This window comes from Salarias fasciatus, unplaced genomic scaffold, assembly GCF_902148845.1.
Source record: "Salarias fasciatus unplaced genomic scaffold, fSalaFa1.1, whole genome shotgun sequence".
In the NCBI taxonomy this organism is placed as follows: domain Eukaryota; kingdom Metazoa; phylum Chordata; class Actinopteri; order Blenniiformes; family Blenniidae; genus Salarias; species Salarias fasciatus.
In genome coordinates this window covers 954476-976465 of record NW_021941378.1, presented here as the reverse complement: position 1 = coordinate 976465, position 21990 = coordinate 954476, and the positions used below count along the sequence as shown (strand labels likewise).

The following is a 21990-nucleotide window of genomic DNA, read 5'->3' as shown; positions in this document are numbered from 1 at the left end:
AGTCACGGTGCAGCGGTTCGGATCGGAGGGGATTGAAAGCACCGCGATGCTGCTGAAGGTTCCAGAGCGACCGTCCAGATCTCCAGACAGACCCGACCCCCTCCTCCCCGTCGCCCTGGAGCCGGTCCCCCCCCCGGTCCCCCCCCCCCGGTCCCCCCCCCGGTCCTCCCTCCTGCCTACATCACCGGCTTCTCGGATTTGGAGTCCAAGGCGGAGCGCATTGCGCGCTACAAGGCGGAGCGCCGCCGGCAGCTGGCCGAAAGCTACGGCATCTCTCTGGACCCGGACCCTGTGCCGGACTCCTCCTCCCGGTACTGTCGCACCAGGAAGGCTTCGGACGACTCGGACGGACAGAATGTGCCGGACTCCAGACCTGGCGCGCCGCCGCACGGCGGCGTCGACCAGGGCGGCGACTCGCTGTCGGAGCGGGAGCGGCTGATGAACCTGGAGAACCGGCGCCGGGCCGCCGCCCCCGAGCCACCGTCCTCCTCCTACATGGACGTGACCTCAACGTCTTCCTCCACCGTGGCGCCCGCCAAAGACGGCGCCATCCCGGGGATGCCGCCCGGCTCGCCCAAGCCGGGCCGGCACCAGTCACCGGGCTCGCCGAGACCCGGGGCGCCTCCTGGAGACCTGGTCCTGGAGCAGCAGGTCCACGGCGGCCTCAGCAGACCGGGGTCAGTGTTTCTTCTTGAAGCTCTACGGCCGTCCTCCCAGAACTTATCCTGCCTGCCTTTATTCGTTCATGTTCAGGGTCGACCTTTGACCCACGCTCAGTGATTTGGTCTTGTGTGTCCTTCGCTTCCTGTCCAGTGAGACCTGCTCCTTCGGGGGTCTTGGTCCGGGGGTCTGAGCGGTAGAGGATGAGGAGGAGAAACTGAGCCGGACCGTTGGATTCAAGCGAACCGAGCCGCGGTCGGGCGCCGCCGCAGGCCGTGCTCCTCGCCGCTGTCTCTGCGTCTCCTGACGTCTCCATGAATGTTGAGCTGATTGCGTGCAGTGAACCGCCGGCGTTCAGTCAGTCCTGCTGCGTGCTGCCCCCCTGTGGCCGGAGAAGGTGGTTTTCTGAGTTCAGTTTCCTGCCGGGTGGCGGATCTGCTGGACCGGCGGGGTTCGGTTCTGCGCGTCAGGCTTCGGCGTCGCCGCAGTGCTCTGTCAGGTGACGGGTGGAGGTTATCCACGCCCTGAGCGTGCCGCGGCGTTCCTCTTCCTCGCTGTCCGTCTCAGATTTCATAACTGAGCCGCGAGGCGCTGGGGTGTCGTGTTACCGGCCGGCGACCCGGAGCCGGGCCTCCTCCTGCCGGCCGGCGTGCTTTAGAACCGACGGCGTTCCAGAGGTCATCCTCCACCCAGGAAGTGAGCCGGAGCTCAGCTGGACGGGTTTGGTTCAGGATTCAGAACCGGGTTAAAGCGGTTGTGGTCAGTGGTTTGGTGGTGCTGCGAGAGAGCCACGCCCCCCCCGTGGTTTTCTGCTGACTTCCTCGCTGTGTGAAGTGTAGCGTTCTGCGAGAACAGACCCCGTGTCTGAATCCCCACTCACTCGTCTCCCCGCCGGGTTCTCCCATCGGTGCAGCGCCGGCGCCGGAGCGAGCAGCGGCTGGTTCCTCCAGACTGACGCTGAGGGCGACGCCCACACCCCCATCAACTGGCCCTCCAGGTACGGCCGGCGGGTTCGCTGACCCCTGACCCCTCACCGTGTTCCCATCGGGCCGGACTCACCCCAGATCCACCCGCTGTCGCCACCCTCAGCCGTAGGAGCCCCCCCCCCGCTAACGCCGCCCCCGCTGGATGTTTAAGGACCTCTGCGGTTCTTCCTGGGCTTTGACCATCATCCTCCTCATCCTCATCCTCCTCATCCTCATCCTCACCAGCCCCTCCCCCGCCGCTCTGGACCATCGCCTCGTCCCTCATGTCTCCGCTGTGTGCCGTGTGATCTGTGTGGACAGCCAGACTAGGTCCATGCAGGACTTGTTTTCTTCCAGCTGCGTCCTGATTGGTTGGTGAACGCTCCGGTAAGTTCGGCGTCGGGCGGCGGCGATGCTTCGTCTCGTTGGTCTGAGGCTCCATTTCCACGACAGCGTTTCAACTGGAAATGCATCGTCACCCAGAACGGGGGGAAAGTTTGTCGTTCTGACTTGAAGCGGTTGTCATGGAAACGAAGTCTCGGATTGGTCGCTGTTGTACGAAGGATCCTCTGAATGGGAGGAGCCGAGTTGAGCGTCGGTGTTGATCGATTGATTGCCTGAAGCGATTGACTGTCTGATGGTAACCGCTGCTTTGTCTCCCTGAAGAGTCCGGGTCAGAGAGCGTCTGGCCCAGCAGGGCCGCCAGAGGAGCCCAGAACCCGGAACCGCCTCAGAACCTCCCGGGTTCCGCCGGCAGCTCCAGCAGCAGCAGCGCCACCCGTCTCCGCCGGGCTCCCGGCAGGCCCCCGCCCAGCCTCACCGTCCGGGCGGTCCGCCGGGGGGGCGGGAGGGCGGCGGGGGCCCCAGCTACCTGTCCATGACCTCCGGTCCCACGTCCAGGTCCGGACAGCAGCAGGAGGTCCAGGACGAGGAGCAGGAGGAGGAGGCGGAGCCCAGCGGCGTGACGGAGGGCCTGCTGAGGAGCAGGAAGGCCGTCCTGCCCTCTGAGGTCCGGCGCAGGGAGAGGAGCACCGAGGACCCCCGCCGGGGGACGGGGGAGGACGAGCCGGGGACGTCCAGGTGTCCCAGCCTCAGCCGGTCCAGGGAGGCGGAGCCCCAGGATCCCAGAAGAGGAGGTCCCAGATCCAGGACCAGGTGGGAGGAGGCAGAGGGCAACCCCAGGGACCAGGAGCGTCTTCTCTACGTCCACAAAGGACCTGCCGCGGTCCACATCCAGCGCCGGGCGCCGCCTGGGGGGGGCGCAGTCTCCAGCACGGCTCCAACCGCCACCGATTCCCGAGTGCCAGACCAGTGCAGCCCACGATGCACCAGGGCGGCGGGGATGGGTACCGGGGACGCCCTGCAGGAGGACGCCCGGCAGGACGCCCGGCAGGACGCCAGTCAGGACGGCCGGAGGGACGGCCGGCAGGACGGCCGGAGGGACGGCCGGCAGGACGCCAGGCAGGACGCCAGGCAGGACGCCCAGCAGGACGCCAGTCAGGACGGCCGGAGGGACGGCCGGCAGGACGCCCGGAGGGACGGCCGGCAGGACGCCAGTCAGGATGCCAGGCAGGATGCCAGGCAGGACGCCAGGCAGGACGCCAGGCAGGACGCCAGGCAGGACGCCAGGCAGGACGCCAGGCAGGACGCCCGGCAGGACGCCAGGCAGGACGCCCGGCAGGACGCCCGGCAGGACGGCCGGCAGGACGCCCAGAGGGACGCCCGGCCGTCGGTGGCCCGGCTCAGACACTCCTACATGGAGAGCTCCACCACGCCTCCGGCCAGCCGCCGCAGCGACCCGTAGGTGGCGCCGTCGGAGCCGACGCTTGCTGCCTAACCCCGGCTGCCTGCTGAGCGCCGAACGCTCCGCTTCGTCCGCCGCGGCGTCAAACCTTTCTAACCTTTAGAAACCCGACCGACGCACTAATGTCCTCCCTGAGCTTCCTGCTGCTTCCGCCTGCTTCCTCCGCTTCGTCCCGGCTCGACGCGCCGCTTCGGTCCGTTTGAGCTGAAACCGTCTGCATGGCCGGACTCCACCGCTCTAACTGCTTCTATTAGGGACGCACCGATACCGATTCCAGGATCCGGTCCGCCTGGATGCCTGGCCCAGATCGCTGATAGGGTTCTGGACTCTGGATGCCTGGCCAGGTGCGCAGAACGCTGGAACATGCTCCAGTTTAACCACGCTTTGGCTGAATCCAGCAGATTTGGAACAAACTGTTTGGAACAAACATTTGTGGGGACGCACCGATACCGGGGCCGATACTGCACAGCCAAGACAGACTGGAAATGAAGTTCTGCTGAAATATCAAGAGGAGAAAGACAGATGGTGGCGGTTTGCATGCAGCTCAGTGGTGCTTAATCAGAACCGGTATCGGACCCCGGTATCAGGTCAGTCCTGGTACTTGTCCTTCAGGAAGTGGTATCGGTGCGTCCCTGAGCAGGTCGGTGTGTGTTAAAGTGCGGCTGGATGGATCCTGGGAGCCGAGCGGCAGTGAGACTAACAGACATCAACTCTAACGCTGTCAGCGAACGGCGAGGCTTAAAGGTCGAAGGTCGTCTGGCCGGGCTCTGGCAGCGCCGCCTCATGTGACCGCCGCCAGGAAGCATGAACGGCCTTTTGTCAGGAATCGGCTCCCGAGACCGAGGAGCTGAGCGGACTCCTGTAAAGCCTTTTAATTCCCCAGCTAAGCCTGACCCCCCCCCCCCGGTCCCCCCGGTCCCCCCGGCCCTCCCGGTCCCCCCGCCCCTCCCGGTCCTGACGCCTGCTAACACGCGTCCAGCCCGTCCTCAGATGGACTGATTCTGTCTCTTCTTCTCTTGAAGGTCCTGTTGGAGCTCGGACTTGGCGTCCACTGAAGGTAAGCCGCTTCCTGTCTCACTGACGAAGGTGTCCAGTTGGACGTTGTTGTGAATTCCTTTCATCCCAGAGACGGGAAGAGTGTCGTCCGTCACTCGTCCGGCATTTTAGCTGTAAATGGTGAGACCGGTGTGACGCTGCGCCGTGTGCTTCTGTCAGCGTTTCAGGTTTAGTTTTGTGTCTCCCTGGCGAAGTGTGGTGGTTCTGCTGAGAGCGCCGGTCCTCATGTTGGACGTCAGACTCGCCCGATCGCTCGGTGTCTGGAGTGACTGTAACGCACGAAGCCTTCAGTCTTCACCTCGTTTGACTTGACTCAGTGTGAGGAATGCACCGATACCGGGGCCGATACCGGCTCTGTCTCTGTGACCTGAACGTCCCTCAGTGTCCAGTCAGCTTCGTGCTCATGAAACCCTCAGTCCTCCATGGAACGGTTTCCAGAGTCTCTCTCTCTCCCAGAGCTCCAGTTCACTACAGACAGAGAAGTCTGGTCGTGTTTTTGGGGTCTGTTTCCATGACAACGGTTCTCTGGAAACGACTCGTTCTTCATCCTGAAGAGTTTCGAACTTAAATCTTTCCTTATTTTCTGGACTATGAGTCGCTCTGGAGTCACATCAGTCGTGACGCCCCCTGCTGGCTGGAGACGGGTTGACACCGGGTTCATCTCAGTCTGAACGAAACGTTTTAAATTCTTTGTTTCGAGTCGCTTGAGAAGCCAGACGGCGGAGGAGGAGCCTGATAGTCCAGAAAGGGGGGGGGGGGGGCGCCCTGCTTCCAGATGTTCATCCAGATGCTGCGGCTGGAGGAGCCTTCCGCTCACCCCCTCACCCCCTCACCCCCTCACCCCCTCACCCTCTCACCCTCTCAGCTCAGCGTGTGATTGGTCGGTCTGTTTCTCCTCAGCAGATGAAGAGACGCTGGATGAACGAGCTCGACTGAGCGTGGCGGCGAAGCGGTCCCTGTTCAGGGTGAGTCTCACTTCCTGGTCCTGGTCCCCCTGGTCTGGAGTCAGGGACAGGTCCACATGGGGGACAGGTCCACATGGGGGACAGGTCCAGGTGTCACTGGTCTGTTCAGGAGGCGGTGGGACAGCAGGACTCCAGCAGTGTGACGGTACACAGAAGCCACGGTACGGTACACACCTCGGTGTCAGGGTCTGGGTTCGGTACGTTTTCCGGTACGGCGGGGAAAAAGAAGCAAAAGCTCCCATCTCAGTGTTTCCTGCAGGATAACAGTTTGGCCAGGGGGGAACGTTGGGGGGTGGGGGGGGGGGGCGTTGCCGAGAGTTGCCGAGCGGTGGGGGAGCGATGCTGAGCAGTGCGCTGCTCACACGGAGCGTCCAAGCGGCCGCCGCTGCTCCGCGCTGCACAGCTGCTAGTTATTGCGGCGCTCTTTATTTTCCTGCCCGCTGTCCGGGCGCAGCAGAGTGTAGCGTGGGCGCGGCAGAGTGTAGCGTGGGCGCGGCAGAGTGTAGCGTGGGCGCGGCAGAGTGTAGCGTGGGCGCGGCAGAGTGTAGCGTGGGCGCGGCAGAGTGTAGCGTGGGCGCAGCAGAGTGTAGCGTGGGCGCAGCAGAGCGTAGCGTGGGGGCGGCAGAGTGTAGCGTGGGCGCGGCAGAGTGTAGCGTGGGCGCAGCAGAGTGTAGCGTGGGCGCAGCAGAGTGTAGCGTGGGCGCAGCAGAGTGTAGCGTGGGCGGGGCGCCCGGACTGAAAAGGTCTGGCGGAAACCCTGGATAAACCCTCCCAGCTCCACACGCTGCAGCTCTCATTCCGCTTGGACTGTCTTCTTCGTTTGTTCATGTTTGGATCTGTTTGTTCTTCTTCTGTGGTAGTGGTGGTCGCTGGCAGCTTTTAGGCTCATTACCGCCACCTAAGGTTGGAATCAGGACTCGCTTTTTTATTTATTTATTTTTCACTCACTGGTGTGTTCGTGGTGTGATTGTGTGTACCGACCCGTGACCCCCGTACCGACGAGTACAAATACCGTTACACTCCTACTGTAGAACGGTTCTGGACTGACAGAACACTGAATGATGGGCAGAACGGTTCTATACAGGATTTGTTCGACCCTGTTCTAGATGGTTCCGTGTTCCGTGGCCCGGGGAGAACCGGGGTCCCGCGGTGTGACGGGCAGAACGGTTCGTCTGGTCTCACCTGGTTTGTCCCTCGCTGGTTCCTGTAGGAACTGGAGCGCAGCAGCAATGGCGGAGCTCCCAAACCCCGGTCCAGGAACGCGGCGGTGGACCGGAGACTGAGGCGGACCCAGGACCGGTCCAGGACTCAGCCCGTCACCACCGAGGAGGTGGTCATCGCCGCCACGTGAGGCTCCGCCCACCGGACTCTGCCCCGCCTCCCACACCGGGTCCTGGTGTCTGTCTGTCCCGCTGTCACGCTGCCCTCTAGTGGCGACCGGCGGGACGGTCAGGACTCACTTCCTGGTATCGGTCACATGACCAGCAGCTGGAAGACACTTCCTGTCATGACATTCTGTGAAGTCAGTAGAACTCAGTAGAACCCATTAGAACTCTTATCGGCTCTTCCTGGTTTTTAGAGGAATTCTTCACTTTTCCTGCAAAATTTCATTTCTCTGAGAGGAAACGTTGTTTTCTGCTCCACATGAACCTCATCACCTCCGCTCTCCTGTGTGTGTGTGTGTGTGTGTGTGTGTGTGTGTGTGTGTGTGTGTGTGTGTGTGTGTGTGTGTGTGTGTGTGTGTGTGTGTGTGTGTGTGTGTGTGTGTGTGTGTGTGTGTGTGTGTGTGTACCACTCCAGCGCTCCCTCTCGCGTCCCCCAGCCGGTGTGTGTTCTCACCGCTGTGGCTCGTGCGCTCAGCCCCGCTCTAGTTTGCAGCACTGCCCCATCATGCAGGTACACAGCACAGGCGTGTGCACGTTTCCCCCCGACGGGGTGTGTGTGTGCGATGCACTGATGAAGTGTGTGTAACACACTCACTGACGCGCTGAGCTGCTCTCAGGACTCATGGACCTGCACTGTGTCCTCCTAATGCTCGTATGTGTTCTCTGTGTGTGTGTGTGTGTGTGTGTGTGTGTGTGCTCACACGGTGACCTTTGACCTCTCACCCTGCATGCAGTGGGGCAGGTTGTTGAAACAACGGTTCACCTGCTTATGAAAGCACCATATTTGGAAAAGTACGTTCTCCATTTGAAAATTAAAGTGGCGGCCATTTTCCAAGATGGCTGCCAGGCCTTGGCGCTGTCTGATCTGTATTTCCTCTGAAGGATCCTGTTGTGACGCTCTGAACACCAACATGAAGAACATGTGGAGAAATTCAGTTGTGCTTTCAGAAAGAGTGAATGATGGGATGTTCTGATCCGACTGAAAGCGACGTCACTTTGATTCTGTTTTACGAACAGCGAGGAAGAAACCGACTCGTAGTTCGAGTCCAGACGACTTCAGAGGTTTGGAGCCTGCTCTCCTCTGGACGTTCGGACCGATTCTCACCGTCTCGTCGTCGTTGTCGCTGTGTGGCAGGAAGACGTTCCAGTCGGGTGTCGTCTGGTTGTATTTGTCTCCTTCACCGGCACTACAGCGTTCAGCTCCGCTGCTGTCTGAGACGCATCCAGGCTCATCAGCAACATAGAGACGCTGACAGCGAGGTCACCATGACAACCGTCAGCTACAACTACAGCTGGAAGAGCAGTGATGTCATCAGTGACCTCAACGTTGGATGCCATTGATGCCAATGCTGATGTCAACCGTGATGTCATCAGTTGAGTCAGCAGTGACATCACCAACAATGTCAACAGTGACACCAGCAGTGATGCAATATGTGATGTCACCAGTGGAGTCTTCAGTAGATCCAGCAGTGATGTCATCAGTGATGTCACCAGCGTGCCCTGGTTGTTTTGTGACATCACTCCTATAAAATAAAACGCTGAAGGAGCGTGATCGCAGCGTTTCAGCAAATGACTGTGGATGTTGTTCTTCATCTTAGCGCTGTCTCTGTGATCGGACAACTTCTGAGTTTTCTAAAAGTCGCCATCTGGTAAATGGGCGGCCATATTGGAATTCAGTTGACGCCAGTCAGAATAAGTTCATGTTGACGTTTGGATCATTAATATATTTCTGTTTGTCCCATTGGACTTTCAAAGTGTTTTTTCATTTCATATTGAGTAATGGCAGCCATCTTGGATTTTCAGCTGGGTAACGTACATCCTGAACATCATTTGTACCAAAAGTCGGAGCGTCTGACTCTTCTGGAACAGTCTCGATCCGCCGCACTGATGTGTGACGAAGCCTGAACAGTCAGATGTTCTCTGGTGTGTTTGGTGTGTCTCATGCCGTCCCCGTCCCCGTCCCATCCCCGTCCCCGTCCCGTCCCCGTCCCTGTCCCGTCCCCGTCCCGTCCCCGTCATCGTCTCTGCTCAGTCTGCAGGCGTCATCGCAGCGGCGGCCGGCGGACGCCCGGGAGGCGCCAGACATGGAGGCGCCGGCCGACGGCGCCGGCCGGGAGGAGCCCGACCTCTGCGCCCTCAGCCTGGCGGAGAAGATGGCGCTCTTCAACCGCCTGGCCCAGCCCCCCTCCAGGGTCACCCGCACCCGGGCCGACGCCCGCCGGCGCCGGAGCGACGCCCGCTACCAGACGCAGCCCGTCACCCTGGGAGACCTGGAGCAGGTGTCAGCCGCACACCTCCAACACCGCTCTGAAAACACTGCAGTGAGCATGGTGGCCACCAGAGGGCGCTGCGGAGTTAAGAAAGAAATCACATAGTGGGGACCAGGATCAGGGCCATTAGCAGGACCAGGACCAGGACCAGGAGCAGGGCCAGGGAGTGAGTGCCCCCTGCTGGCGGTTGGCTGTAGTGTCGGTGTTTCTGCTCCAGGAGCCGTCAGACTCGGACCAGCAGGACTTGTGCTTCAGCCCCGAAAGACACCGACAAGTAAGGTCACCGTGACAACCGTCCGCCTGACGGGGTAATCGGTGACGCTGTGAGGAGACAGAGACTCCTGGGAATGGCCTGTGTGGCGTGGCGTCTGGTTCTTCGTGGCGTCTGGTTCTTCGTGGCGTCTGGTTCTCTGTGGCGTCTGGTTCTCTGTGGCGTCTGGTTCTCTGTGGCGTCTGGTTCTCTGTGGCGTCTGGTTCTCTGTGGCGTCTGGTTCTCTGTGGCGTCTGGTTCTCTGTGGCGTCTGGTTCCATGTGGCGTCTGGTTCCATGTGGCGTCTGGTTCTCTGTGGCGTCTGGTTCTTCGTGGCGTCTGGTTCTCTGTGGCGTCTGGTTCTCTGTGGCGTCTGGTTCTTCGTGGCGTCTGGTTCTCTGTGGCGTCTGGTTCCTTCAGGACGACAGCATGGCTTCTGGTTCTGGCTGTGACTCTGGGTTCTGGTTCCTGCCGGTTCTCCTGGTCCTGACAGGAACAGGAGAACCTCCGCTTGTCCTGGTTTGATCAGAGGAAACTTCTGGATCCTGGTTTTCTTGGAGTCGTGTTGCTTCTCAGCTGCTGGTGTCTGCTGGACGCCATGATGCTCAGGCTGCCATGAGCGTGTGTGTGTGTGTGTGTGTGTGTGTGTGTGTGTGTGTGTGTGTGTGTGTGTGTGTGTGTGTGTGTGTGTGTGTGTGTGTGTGTGTCCACTCACCCCTTGTTGTTCTGTCTGCAGCTCCAGAGCGGTGCAGCCTCTCAGGCGGGGCAGGAGGGTGGAGGTGGGGGCGGGGCAGGAGGAGGTGGGGGCGGAGACACCGTCTCCTCCGCCCACGCCGGAGACATCCTCCTCCCCCGGGCGTCCGGCCCCACCTGGAGGTCCCTGGACCCGGCGGCCCGCCGCGGAGGGAGGCCCGCCTCCCCGGAGGCGGAGCCTGCGACTGACCTGGAGAGGGGGAGGAGCCGGGAGGAGGAGGGGGAGGAGCAAGAGGAGGAGCGGCGCAGCAGAGCGGAGCAGAAGGGGCATCCGGAGGACCAGGTCCTGAAGACCGGCAGCTGCACCGGGGGTGAGGCGGCTGTCCCGACTCTGACAGTGTGTGTGTGTGTGTGTGTGTGTGTGTGTGTGTGTGTGTGTGTGTGTGCTGATGCTGTTTCCTGCTGTCTCTCAGAGCTGCAGGACTTGGCGTGCGGTTCGTCCTGGACGGCGTGCGGCGCTCCGCAGGCCGACGCCCCCCTCCTGCTGCAGCCGGCGGACGAGCGGAGCGTCGCCATGGCGACCAGACACATGTCCATCAGGGAGAGGTGAGTCTGAACCGTCGCTTCCCCCAGGAAACACATTCAAAGTAAAAATTTCAGTTTTTAGGCTGTTTGTTTGTTTATTTGTTAGTTTGTTTGTTGACGGTTTAGACATCTGAGCTGCTTTAACCGCTTTCCAAGCAGCACTTCCAAACATTTTAATTCACTTCTTTCAGAGATTCTGAACATTTCAGGTTTTTTGATCCTTCAATCTTTTTTCCTGATCTCTTGTGGTTTTAGCTCATTTTTCCCAGAGTTCCTTTCTTCAATCCTCAGCGTCTGTATCATGAGAATGAGCTGAAAGAGCCTCATGTGGCTCCAGAGCCGCACACTGAGTGGATTTGGAGTTTTGGCGAGCCCCCCCCCCCCCCCGACATGTGACTCCGCCGCTCCGTTACATCATCCATCGATGGGACCGTGAGCCTCGCAGCGCCGCGTCACGCGGACTGACAGAACCGTCAGTTTGAAAATCAATCGGTTAGAGAGGATCGACTCGACGCCGGGGGGGCAGGGGAGACTGTTTTAAGGGTGGGGGGGCGGCTGCCAGCTGAATGAATGAGTGAATTTTCCTATCCTGCTGCATCGCGCCGCTGCTCATCAGGCTGCCATAAACTCCAGACAGGAAACCTGAAGGAGTTCAGACAGGTTCAGGTTTTCTGGCCTCATTCCTGCTCAGGAGAGCAGCCGCCGTTTACCTGCACCGCTTCACAGCAGGAGGTCGGGTCCGGCCGCTGTCCGCGGCGCTGAAGGCGTAACGACAATAAACTCCAGGAGTCGTTTCACCCTCAGCTGCTCCAGAGCTGCTCTCTCCGTTTTCATCCTCGGTGACTTCGTTTGTCTTTATTTTTTTTTTTTTTGAAGCATTAGTTGAAAAAAACCCGATATTGTGATGGTCATAACTTCATCATAAGCATAAGTCAGTGCTACCTGTAATGTCCAGCAGCCACCAGCAGGAGGCGCTGCAGCCCCAGCAGATGTCTGCATTTCCCCGCTGGGCCTTCGACAGGAAGCACCGCATGCTCGTAATTTGACATCAGTTCTGGAAACCGGTTTTGTTTGAGCAGTGTTGGGTAACGCGTTATTAGTAACGGCGCTACTTTATTCAGTAACGAGTAACGTAACATTCTTTTTTTAATTCAGTAACTCCGTTTCCGTGACCAAACGTTGCGTTACTCCGTTCCTCTTGGCGAGGTTTCATACGTTTTTCATTACAGTGGCGCACCGTTCCTGTAACATTCCAGTGATCAATAAAGGTTTATTGAATTGAAAACAAAACGTTGGGCGCTGTCTCTCCTGCTCCGTGCTCAGGTCAGTCCCCGACCACTCCGGTCTGATGAGCAACAAGACGACAGAGAAGAAGAGTTTCCCGTCGCGGAGATTTTCTCATTTCACGCGTCACTGCGTGTGACCCGGGAACATCCTTTTTTTTACAAGGCTTGATTTTTAGTAAAAATAAAAGAATCTATTCCATATAGCAATACTACTTCCACTATGATTTTAATTTAATTCATTTATTTAACCCGTTCGGCCCGACGGACCCGGTACCGGGCCGTGGTCCCGGTACCGGGTCCAGCTGCCTGCTCCACTTCAACCGGGGTCAGAGAGACTAAAATGCTGTGAGGAGGATTTCTTTCACCTGTGTCTCGAACCAGAAGCCTTCATCTCACTGACTGAACGCTGCAGCTGCTCTCTGACCACCGAGTCTGTGTTTTATAACAACTGTAAAATCCAGATGCAACAATGAGACACGCCCCCCTCCCCCGCCTCCAGACACAGAACCCTCCAGAACCAGAACCGCCTGCTCCACCATGCTGGGTCTCATATGAAACTAGAAAATCTACACTTTCAGAGACAGCAGCAGGATATTCTGAGCCGACCGCCTCCCGTCAGCGGCAAACAAACCAGAACCCAGCTTCACATGTCACAGCAGCAGCTCAGATCATGTTTCTCACACTTCTTCACCAAATCACAGAGCTGTTCAACCAAACACAACATGTTTTGTTAGGGACCGGGCCCTCCGGGCATGGTGGCCCTCCGGGCATGGTGGCCCTCCGGGCTCGGTGGCCCTCCGGGCATGGTGGCCCTCCGGGCTCGGTCTCTATTGTTCTTTGTTCGTTTATTGTCGTCGTCGTTCTCTATTATTATACTAACGCCCAAAGAAACACCAATTTGACCCCCTAAACATGCACGAAAACTCACCAAATTTGGCACGCACATCATGACCGGCGAAAAATTTTATAAAATCCAAAAACGAACACAATTGGCTCTCTAGCGCCACCTATATCTAAAAAAAAAACGTCTAAAACAGTCGCTACAGCCCACAGGAATGTCGTGGAGAGGTCAAACCAACACTCACGCGTTTGTCTCATCAAGATCTACATTTCACATGCTGACACCCCTGACCTAAATCCAACAGGAAGTCCACAATTTCCCTTTCAAAGTAAAATTTTGCTCCAAATCATTCCTCACGAAAAAATTATCTCCTCCAAGACCATTTGTCGTACAGACATAAGAGTCACGCGACGTGAAAGAGGACAAATTTCTCTACAAAAGTTGTTAAAAACTTTATTAGCGTTCAAAGTTGGACATCTGAAATCCTGCCTTGCTCCTCCCCTCATCCGTTATAATGGGGAAAAAAATTGAAAAATTTGTCTTTTTTCGGCACCTCAAACAAGCGTTGAGTGTGGCTAAACCGTGACTCCTGTTGACAAACTGAGCACACGTGAAGCATCAGCAGGTCCTCCCGAACAAGATGATGTAACATAAGTGGGGAAAATATCATGATATATGTACGTTTTCACAGGTATGACAAGGTGTGCGCTCTGCATTTTTTTTGCTCTCAGTTATAATGGAGCCGGATGGGGAAAAATCTCGCGCTTCTCACAAACTGAGGCCTCTACGGTCCAAACTAAAAGTCTGACTGCTCTGAAAGCCTCACCAACTGAAAGACAACTAATTTTCCTATCAAACATATTTTTTGTTCAGTTTTGCCAAACAGGAAAGGAACAAGGAGCAGTTGTTTCCCAAACAGAAGCTTTAATTTTCTCCTCTCTCCACTCTAACTCACATTACCATATATGGGCATACGGTGCAGTTACACAGCTGACAGCAGCTGTCAATCAAACTCTGACACTCAGTGCCTTCATTCAGTGACTCTCAAAAGCAGATGGGAGAAGCTAACAGCTCCATGTTAGTGGATGACTGATGCTAATAGCTACATGTTAGTGGATGGGACATGCTAACAGCTCCATGTTAGTGGATGACTGATGCTAACAGCTACATGTTAGTGGATGGGACATGCTAACAGCTCCATGTTAGTGGATGACTGATGCTAACAGCTACATGTTAGTGGATGGGGAAGCTAACAGCTCCATGTTAGTGGATGGGACATGCTAACAGCTCCATGTTAGTGGATGGGACATGCTAACAACTCCATGTTATTGAATGGGAGAAGCTAACACCTACATGTTAGTGGATGGGAAATGCTAACAACTCCATGTTAGTATATGGGACATACTAACAACTCCATGTTAGTGGATGGGACATGCTAAATACTCCATGTTATTGGATAACAGATGCTAACAGCTCCATGTTAGTGGATGGGACATGCTAACAGCTCCATGTTAGTGGATGGGACATGCTAACAACTCCATGTTATTGAATGGGAGAAGCTAACACCTACATGTTAGTGGATGGGAAATGCTAACAACTCCATGTTAGTATATGGGACATACTAACAACTCCATGTTAGTGGATGGGACATGCTAAATACTCCATGTTATTGGATAACAGATGCTAACAGCTCCATGTTAGTGGATGGGACATGCTAACAACTCCATGTTAGTGGATGATAGATGCTAACAGTTACATGTCAGGGGATGGGAGAAGCTAACAGCTCCATGTTAGTGGATGGGACATGCTAACAACTCCATGTTATTGGATGACAGATGCTAGCAGCTACATGTTAGTGGATGGGAGAAGCTACCAGCTCCATGTTAGTGGATGGGACATGCTAACAACTCTATGTTAGTGGATGACAGATGCTAACAGCTACATGTTAGTGGATGGGAGATGCTAACAGCTACATGTTAGTTGATTGGAGATGCTAACAACTCCATGTTAGTGGATGGGAGATGCTAACTACTCCATGTCAGTGGATGGACGTCTCAGTCGTGGGCCGCCGGGGTGGCTCGGTCCCGACCAATGCCGCTTGCGGCTTTAATTTTCTTACCGTTTCGTGGTCATTTTCCATCTATTCGCTCTTCTCTGACCAGAACTAACGTCATAATCCTCTGGAGTGGTGAAAAAGTGTCATGCGCCAGACTGTATGTGCTGCCCCTTTTCACCATCTTATGGGCCTGTCGTTGATTTTGGGTGTTTAAATAAAGCTTGACGTTCTACGTCTTGCAAGCTTTCGAACAATTTGTTAGACGGCATCATCCAGCTGGGAGACATCTTTGAGTGTAACCGCAGAGTGCTGCTAGAATGAGGCACCGAATGGCAAATAGTTACTATTTCTGTTATATTTGGTCATTTTGTTTTATTCTGAAACTTGAACATTTATCTTAATTGTGCGTTTCTACAGCGCATTGCACGTTGTTTTTGTTTTTTTCTTGATGTGAATTTTTGCAGATATTATTGTTTACATAATGCGAAGGGGATTTTTTTGTTTTCCTGTGATATAATTGGCTATTTCTGTATTGATATGCATGTGGTGTTATGCATCAGTATGATTTCATATTTCATTCGTTGTCTTTAACAGCAGTTCCTAGATGCTGAGTGAAAGCACGTTAATTTGTCCTACTTGATTCTGAATAATAGATTATATCTGAATGTCTATATTCCTTTTAAACCACTTTATTTTTTTGCAGGCAGTTGTTGAATAAAATGAAAAAGTTATTGAAGAAATACTTTGGTGTTTGTGTTGGTGCACAGTGGATCATATTCCATGGATAGTTACTGGTTAGATTCAGTGATGTGGAGCAGATGAACTGAAACGGTCGGTTTCATCCAGTCTGTAATATAATAGACCCTCCAGAAAAGCACGAGCAAAAATTCTTGATTATGCGTACTTAAATCCCAGATTATGCGAGGTAAAATGCTTGATTATGCAAATGAATATGCGGGGTTTTTATGCCATTTTATGTGGTGAAATAGCGGACAGTTGTGAAGTATGCTGTGAAATATGCGAAAGGATGCCAGATATGTAGGTTACACACTCTCTCGCTCGCTCGCTCGCTCTCTCTCGCACGCACGCACGCACGCGCACACACACACACACACACACACACACACACACACACACACACACACCACTAAATCACATTCATTTTATATTAGTTCGTTATTTATCTTAATGGTTACTCACCAATGCTCATCAATGGAACACACACACACACACACACTTTATCACAGGTTTTAGCAATTTTGTGTGTGTGTGTGTGTGTGTGTGTGTGTGTGTGTGTGTGTGTGTGTGTGTGTGTGCGCAATTGCTAAAGCCTGTGAGAAAGCCATCAATACGGTGTTTCAAATGAACTGGTTTCCTTGTTAGCTGGTGAATGACTTCCTTTAGCACTTCCTGCTGCTGCTGCTCGTAGCAGCAGGTGTTGAAATCAGACTCATAAAAGGTCTGAACGGCTTTTTGTCTGGTTTTTAACATCTATCAGCAACAAGGGACGAGAAAGAAACCCAGTCGCCAGTTAATAGGGAAACCAGTTCTTCCAAAACACCGGCTCGTCTCCGGGTTCTGGACACTCCTCCTCCGCTAGTTAGCTGCTGCGTTCAGGTGACTGGAGCTGCTGCGGAAAACTGAAACTCCGTCATTCACATGAAGGCAGCGGAGACGGCTGGACTGAGGAGACACTCAGGAGACACTCAGGAGACACTCAGGAGACACTCAGGAGACACTCAGGAGACACTCAGGAGACACTCAGGAGACACGAGAAGGAAGCGTTGACTATTTGCACAAAGGAACGGCTCTCAGACAGCTGTGATCCGGCTCTCATCATTCACTTGAAAGAGCCGTTCAAACGAACGACTCGTTCATTGAACGTCGCAGCGCTTCAAGCGAGACCATTTCTCTTTTTTGTCGCGGTAAATGTGAGATTATTGCGGGAGTTATGCGCCCTTTTAGAAAATATGTGGCCCCTGCATAATCAGCGGCAAAAAGGTGATTTATGCGTGAATTCATGCGATCACATAATCGCGTTTTTCTGGAGGGTCTAATATAACATCAGTACAGACTGAAACCAGGGCTACAGGGGAGTTCAGTCAGTCAGCCTTTACTTATTGAGAGCACTGGAAAAACCTTTAAAAGTAACTAAATCTTTTGGCTTATGTAACTGAGTTACTGAGTTACTTTTTTCATGAAGTAACTAATAACTAATAACGAATGAATGAATAATAACTAACTAGTTACTATTTTTCAGTAACTAGCACAACACTGTGTTTGAGTGACGGTTTCTCACTGCTGTGGTCAGAGTGGCGCTGCTGAAGAGGAGCGGCGAGGAGGACTGGAGGAACCGGATCAACAGGAAGCAGGAAGTGGCCACGGAGGCCGGCGGCGAGCAGAACGGCACGGCGCTCTGGGAGGCGGAGCCAAGCTTCAGGACGACGGTAACAGTCGGACGTGAACCGTCACCGCCAGAAACCACTGCACTTCATCACCACGGTTACACCTCCTCAGGGTTACACCTCCTCAGGGTTACACCTCCTCGGGTTACACCTCCTCGGGTTACACCTCCTCAGGGTTACACCTCCTCAGGGTTACACCTCCTCAGGGTTACACCTCCTCAGGGGTACACCTCCTCGGGTTACACCTCCTCAGGGTTACACCTCCTCAGGGTTACACCTCCTCGGGTTACACCTCCTCGGGTTACACCTCCTCAGGGTTACACCTCCTCGGGTTACACCTCCTCAGGGTTACACCTCCTCGGGTTACACCTCCTCGGGTTACACCTCCTCAGGGTTACACCTCCTCGGGTTACACCTCCTCGGGTTACACCTCCTCGGGTTACACCTCCTCGGGTTACACCTCCTCAGGGTTACACCTCCTCGGGTTACACCTCCTCGGGTTACACCTCCTCAGGGTTACACCTCCTCGGGTTACACCTCCTCAGGGTTACACCTCCTCAGGGTTACACCTCCTCGGGTTACACCTCCTCGGGTTACACCTCGTCAGGGTTACACCTCCTCGGGGTTACACCTCCTCGGGTTACACCTGAACGGTTCAAGTGAAAGTCATCGCGTTGGCATTTTTTGTTTACACTTTTGTTACATTTACGCGTCAACATTGTAAAAACCTTGCAGTTCTCCTGTTGATCCACCAGGTGATGCTGTTGTTTATACAATGAAACTCTGCTGCAGAGAACAATACAACTGAAACATTAGCGGTGTATTGTTCTCCCATTGTTGTTTAGAGTGGATTGTTCTCCATTGTTTCATTAGAGAAATAGACAACAGCACCAACTAGTGGGCCAACATGAGAACTGCATGGATTTCAGTGTTTCTGCCGTTGCCGTGGAAACCGATTTCCTCTTCATTATGTCAAACTTTAAACAATGCAGTTTCACCTGAAGTGTTGTGAGAACCTGGTGGAGGAAGCTTCATGGTCACTGATTGGTCGCGGTGATCAGTGGCTGTGATCGGTCGGTCGCTGTGATCGGTCGGTCGCCTGTGATCGGTCGCTGTGATTGGTTGTTGTGATTGGTTGGCTGTGATCGGTCGGTCACTGATCGGTCGCTGTGATTAATCGGTCGCTGTGATCGGTCGCTGTGATTGGTCGCCTGTGATCGGTCGCTGTGATCGGTCACTGATCAGTCGCTGTGATCGATCGGTCGCAGTGATCGTTCACTGTGATCGATCGGTCGCAGTGATCGTTCACTGTGATCGATCGGTCGCAGTGATCGTTCACTGTGATCGATCGGTCGCAGTGATCGTTCACTGTGATCGATAGGTTGGTGTGATCATACGCTATGATCCATCGGTCACTGTGATCAGTCGTTGTGATCGGTCACTGGGATTGGTCACTGATCGGTCACTGTGATCGATCGGTTGCTGTGATCGATCGGTCGTTGTGATCGGTCGCTGTGATTGGTCGCCTGTGATCGGTCGCTGTGATCGGTCACTGATCATTCACTGTGATCGATCGGTCGCAGTGATCGTTCACTGTGATTGATAGGTTGGTGTGATCATACGCTATGATCCATCGGTCACTGTGATCAGTCGTTGTGATCGGTCGCTGGGATTGGTCACTGATCGGTCACTGTGATCGATCGGTCGCTGTGATCGATCGGTCGCTGTGATTGATCGCTGTGAACGATCGGTCGCTGAAATCGGTCGCTGTGATCGGTCGCTGGGATTGGTCACCGATCGGTTGCTGTGATTGGTCTCTGTGATCGGTTGCTGTGATCGGTCGCTGTGATAGATCGGTCGCTGTGATCGTTCATTGTGATCGATCGGTCGCTGTGATCTGTCACTGATTGGTCATTGTGATCAATCTCTGTGATCGGTCGGGCAGCGATCAGATGCTTTCGTCTCGCCGGGTTCTGGCGTTGGAGTGACGGAGGCGGAGAGCCGAGTCTCCATCTGTCGATGGGCGGAGACGTTTTGGGAGGTGCAAAGGAATCAAACCGTTTGCCTTTTCTGAGGGCGGCGAGGCTCCGGTGCTGACCGATCACTTCACCGTCAGCGACCAGCTGTGGGTAAGACACCCAACACACTGCCGGCGTTTACCGGGGGCGTCTGGGTTAGCGCCGCAGGCTAACCGCTAACACCCTCCTGGTGCCCCGGCTGGAGGTGTTGGTGCAGGTGGAGGTTCTCTGATCGGGGCTAATCACTCTGACCGAGTGTTTTTCTGATTTTCTTTTTGGGTTTCACGTCTTAAAAACTCCTCCCGCCTGCGTCACCGACCTTTATTCTGACAGTGTGCGCCCGGTTTCCTGTCTGTCCTCTGATGTGTCAGTTCAGCCCTGATCCGTCCGGTCAGAATGTTGCAGGTTCGATTCCCTGGTCCGTCTGTGTTAGTCTTTGACCCAGACGCTGAAGTCCAAGCTGCCCCTGCCCCGCTGCCTTGCTCAGCAGCTGCCTCTGCTGAATCAGATGAGCTCCTTCCTTCCTGACTCCAGCGAATCGTCCTGTTCTTTCTCGTCGTCTCTCCATCCTCATGCCTTGTGAACCAAACGTCTGCCGGCGTCTCTGACCGTGTCCTCCTGTCCTCCCGTCCTCCTGACCATGTCTCTTCCTGTCTTCTGTTTGCCTTCCCTCTCTCTCTGGTTTCCATAGGAGCCAGTCTTTGCTGCCACTCTCTCTCCTCCTCCTGACCCTCTCTTCCTCACTGCTTCCCCCGATGACCTGGACGGACAGGTAGGACGTCCCTGCTTTGCTTTCTGGCTTCGCCTTCACCACCAAACTGACTCAGAGCCGTGCTACATGCTACATGCTACATGCTAATAATGATTAAAGTCCGATGCACTCAGCGTCTCGGTCCCTCAGTCTGTAGATCTGCTGCACTCTGCTGTTCACTGTAGACTGAGGCTGATGGAGGCCACGTAGCGCTGAGCCACCTGCTGCTCCCTGCTCCCCACACCCCCCTGCCCCCCCAGCTGCCCCCCCAGCTGCTGTCTGCCCCCCCAGCTGCTGTCTGCCCCCCCAGCTGCTGTCTGCCCCCCCAGCTGCCCCCCCAGCTGCTGTCTGCCTCCCCAGCTGCTGTCTGCCCCCCCAGCTGCTATCTGCCCCCCCAGCTGCTGTCTGCCCCCCCAGCTGCTGTCTGCCCCCCCAGCTGCTATCTGCCCCCCCAGCTGTTGTCTGCCCCCCCAGCTGCTTTCTGCCCCCCCAGCTGCTATCTGCCCCCCCAGCTGTTGTCTGCTCCCCCAGCTGCTGTCTGCCCCCCCAGCTGCTATCTGCCCCCCCAGCTGTTGTCTGCCCCCCCAGCTGCTTTCTGCCCCCCCAGCTGCTGTCTGCCCCCCCAGCTGTTGTCTGCTCCCCCAGCTGCTGTCTGCCCCCCCAGCTGCTATCTGCCCCCCCAGCTGTTGTCTGCCCCCCCCGCTGCTGTCTGCCCCCCCAGCTGCTATCGGCCCCCCCAGCTGTTGTCTGCCCCCCCAGCTGTTGTCTGCTCCCCCAGCTGCTGTCTGCCCCCCCAGCTGCTATCTGCCCCCCAGCTGCTGTCTGCCCCCCCAGCTGCTGTCTGCCCCCCCAGCTGCTGTCTGCCCCCCTCCAGATGTCTTCTGCCCCATCGCTCTGCATGGCAGCTTCTTCTGTTTGAGCAGAGCTGAAACATTTCATTCATCCTCATTTCTTAGTCCCTCGTCTTGTCTTACCCCCCACCTCCACCCACCCCACCTCCACCCACCCCATCCCACCCCCACCCCCACCTCCACCCACCCCATCCCACCCCCACCCCCACCTCCACCTCCACCCCATCCCACCCCCACCCCCACCCCCACCTCCACCCACCCCATCCCACCCCCACCCCCACCTCCACCTCCACCCCATCCCACCCCCACCTCCACCCACCCCACCTCCACCCACCCCATCCCACCCCCACCCCCACCTCCACCCACCCGCCCCCCTCTGTGACGGTGAAGGCCAGCAGATCTCCCAGAGCCCTGCAGGTGGATGAGAAACACCCCTGGAGACGGAAGGTGACCCCTGACCCCTCATTACCACCAAGCCAGTGTGCGCGCACACACACACACACACACACACACATACACACATGTTTGTACTTATATCGTTGTGAGGACATTCATTGACATAATGCATTTCCTCGCCCCTTATCCTAACCCTAACCATCAAAAATAAAAGCCTAACCCTGACCTCTGCCCTAAACCTAAACCTGACCTAAACCCAACTGGAACCCTGAATCAAAAACCAAGTCTGAACCTCAAAAAGGTCAAAAAAGGCCTTTTGAAAAGTGAGGACCAGCAAAAATGTCCTCACTCTGTTGGTGAAAAGCGAATTTTGGTCCTTACTTTTGGGCATGTACAAGAACACACACACACACACACAGACACACACACACACACACACACACACACACACACACACACAGACACGCACTCAGGACAGGAATCGAACCGCTGCTCTCAGGAGACGAGTGTCTTGGGCCTGGTTTCTATGACGACCGCCTCACGGAGCTGAAGCTTCTTCCTTTTCCAGAGTTTCTTTCATGATGTTCAGAATCCGATGAAACCTGAAGTGGAAACGCTGAACGGGGGAAGCGCTTCGCTTCTCGGAGCCAGAAAACTCTGTGGAAACGACTCCTGAGCTGGAAGTTTCTGGAAAGGCTCCAGATTCTGTCTGTGGAGAAACTCTGCTGCTGCTGCTGCTGCTCAGAAAGTCTG

General features: G+C 55.5%; 1 protein-coding gene across 2 annotated transcripts in view; it reads left to right on the top strand.

Moving 5' to 3' along the window:
• LOC115385289 (supervillin-like) overlaps nt 1-21990 on the top strand; it is a 60681-nt gene that overhangs the window by 26393 nt on the left and 12298 nt on the right. Inside the window, exons 8-22 of one of the 2 annotated variants that reach the window (XM_030087267.1) lie at nt 3-155; nt 194-677; nt 1574-1657; nt 2292-3425; nt 4452-4486; nt 5386-5450; nt 6661-6797; nt 7251-7346; nt 8868-9114; nt 9323-9379; nt 10092-10419; nt 10522-10654; nt 17128-17263; nt 19931-20011; nt 21232-21288. In XM_030087267.1, coding sequence (XP_029943127.1) covers nt 3-155; nt 194-677; nt 1574-1657; nt 2292-3425; nt 4452-4486; nt 5386-5450; nt 6661-6797; nt 7251-7346; nt 8868-9114; nt 9323-9379; nt 10092-10419; nt 10522-10654; nt 17128-17263; nt 19931-20011; nt 21232-21288 — 3227 coding nt within the window. Of the gene's footprint in view, nt 1-2; nt 156-193; nt 678-1573; nt 1658-1708; nt 3426-4451; nt 4487-5385; nt 5451-6660; nt 6798-7250; nt 7347-8867; nt 9115-9322; nt 9380-10091; nt 10420-10521; nt 10655-17127; nt 17264-19296; nt 19351-19930; nt 20012-21231; nt 21289-21990 lie in introns of those variants that run through there. The other variant, XM_030087266.1, reaches the window with a different exon arrangement.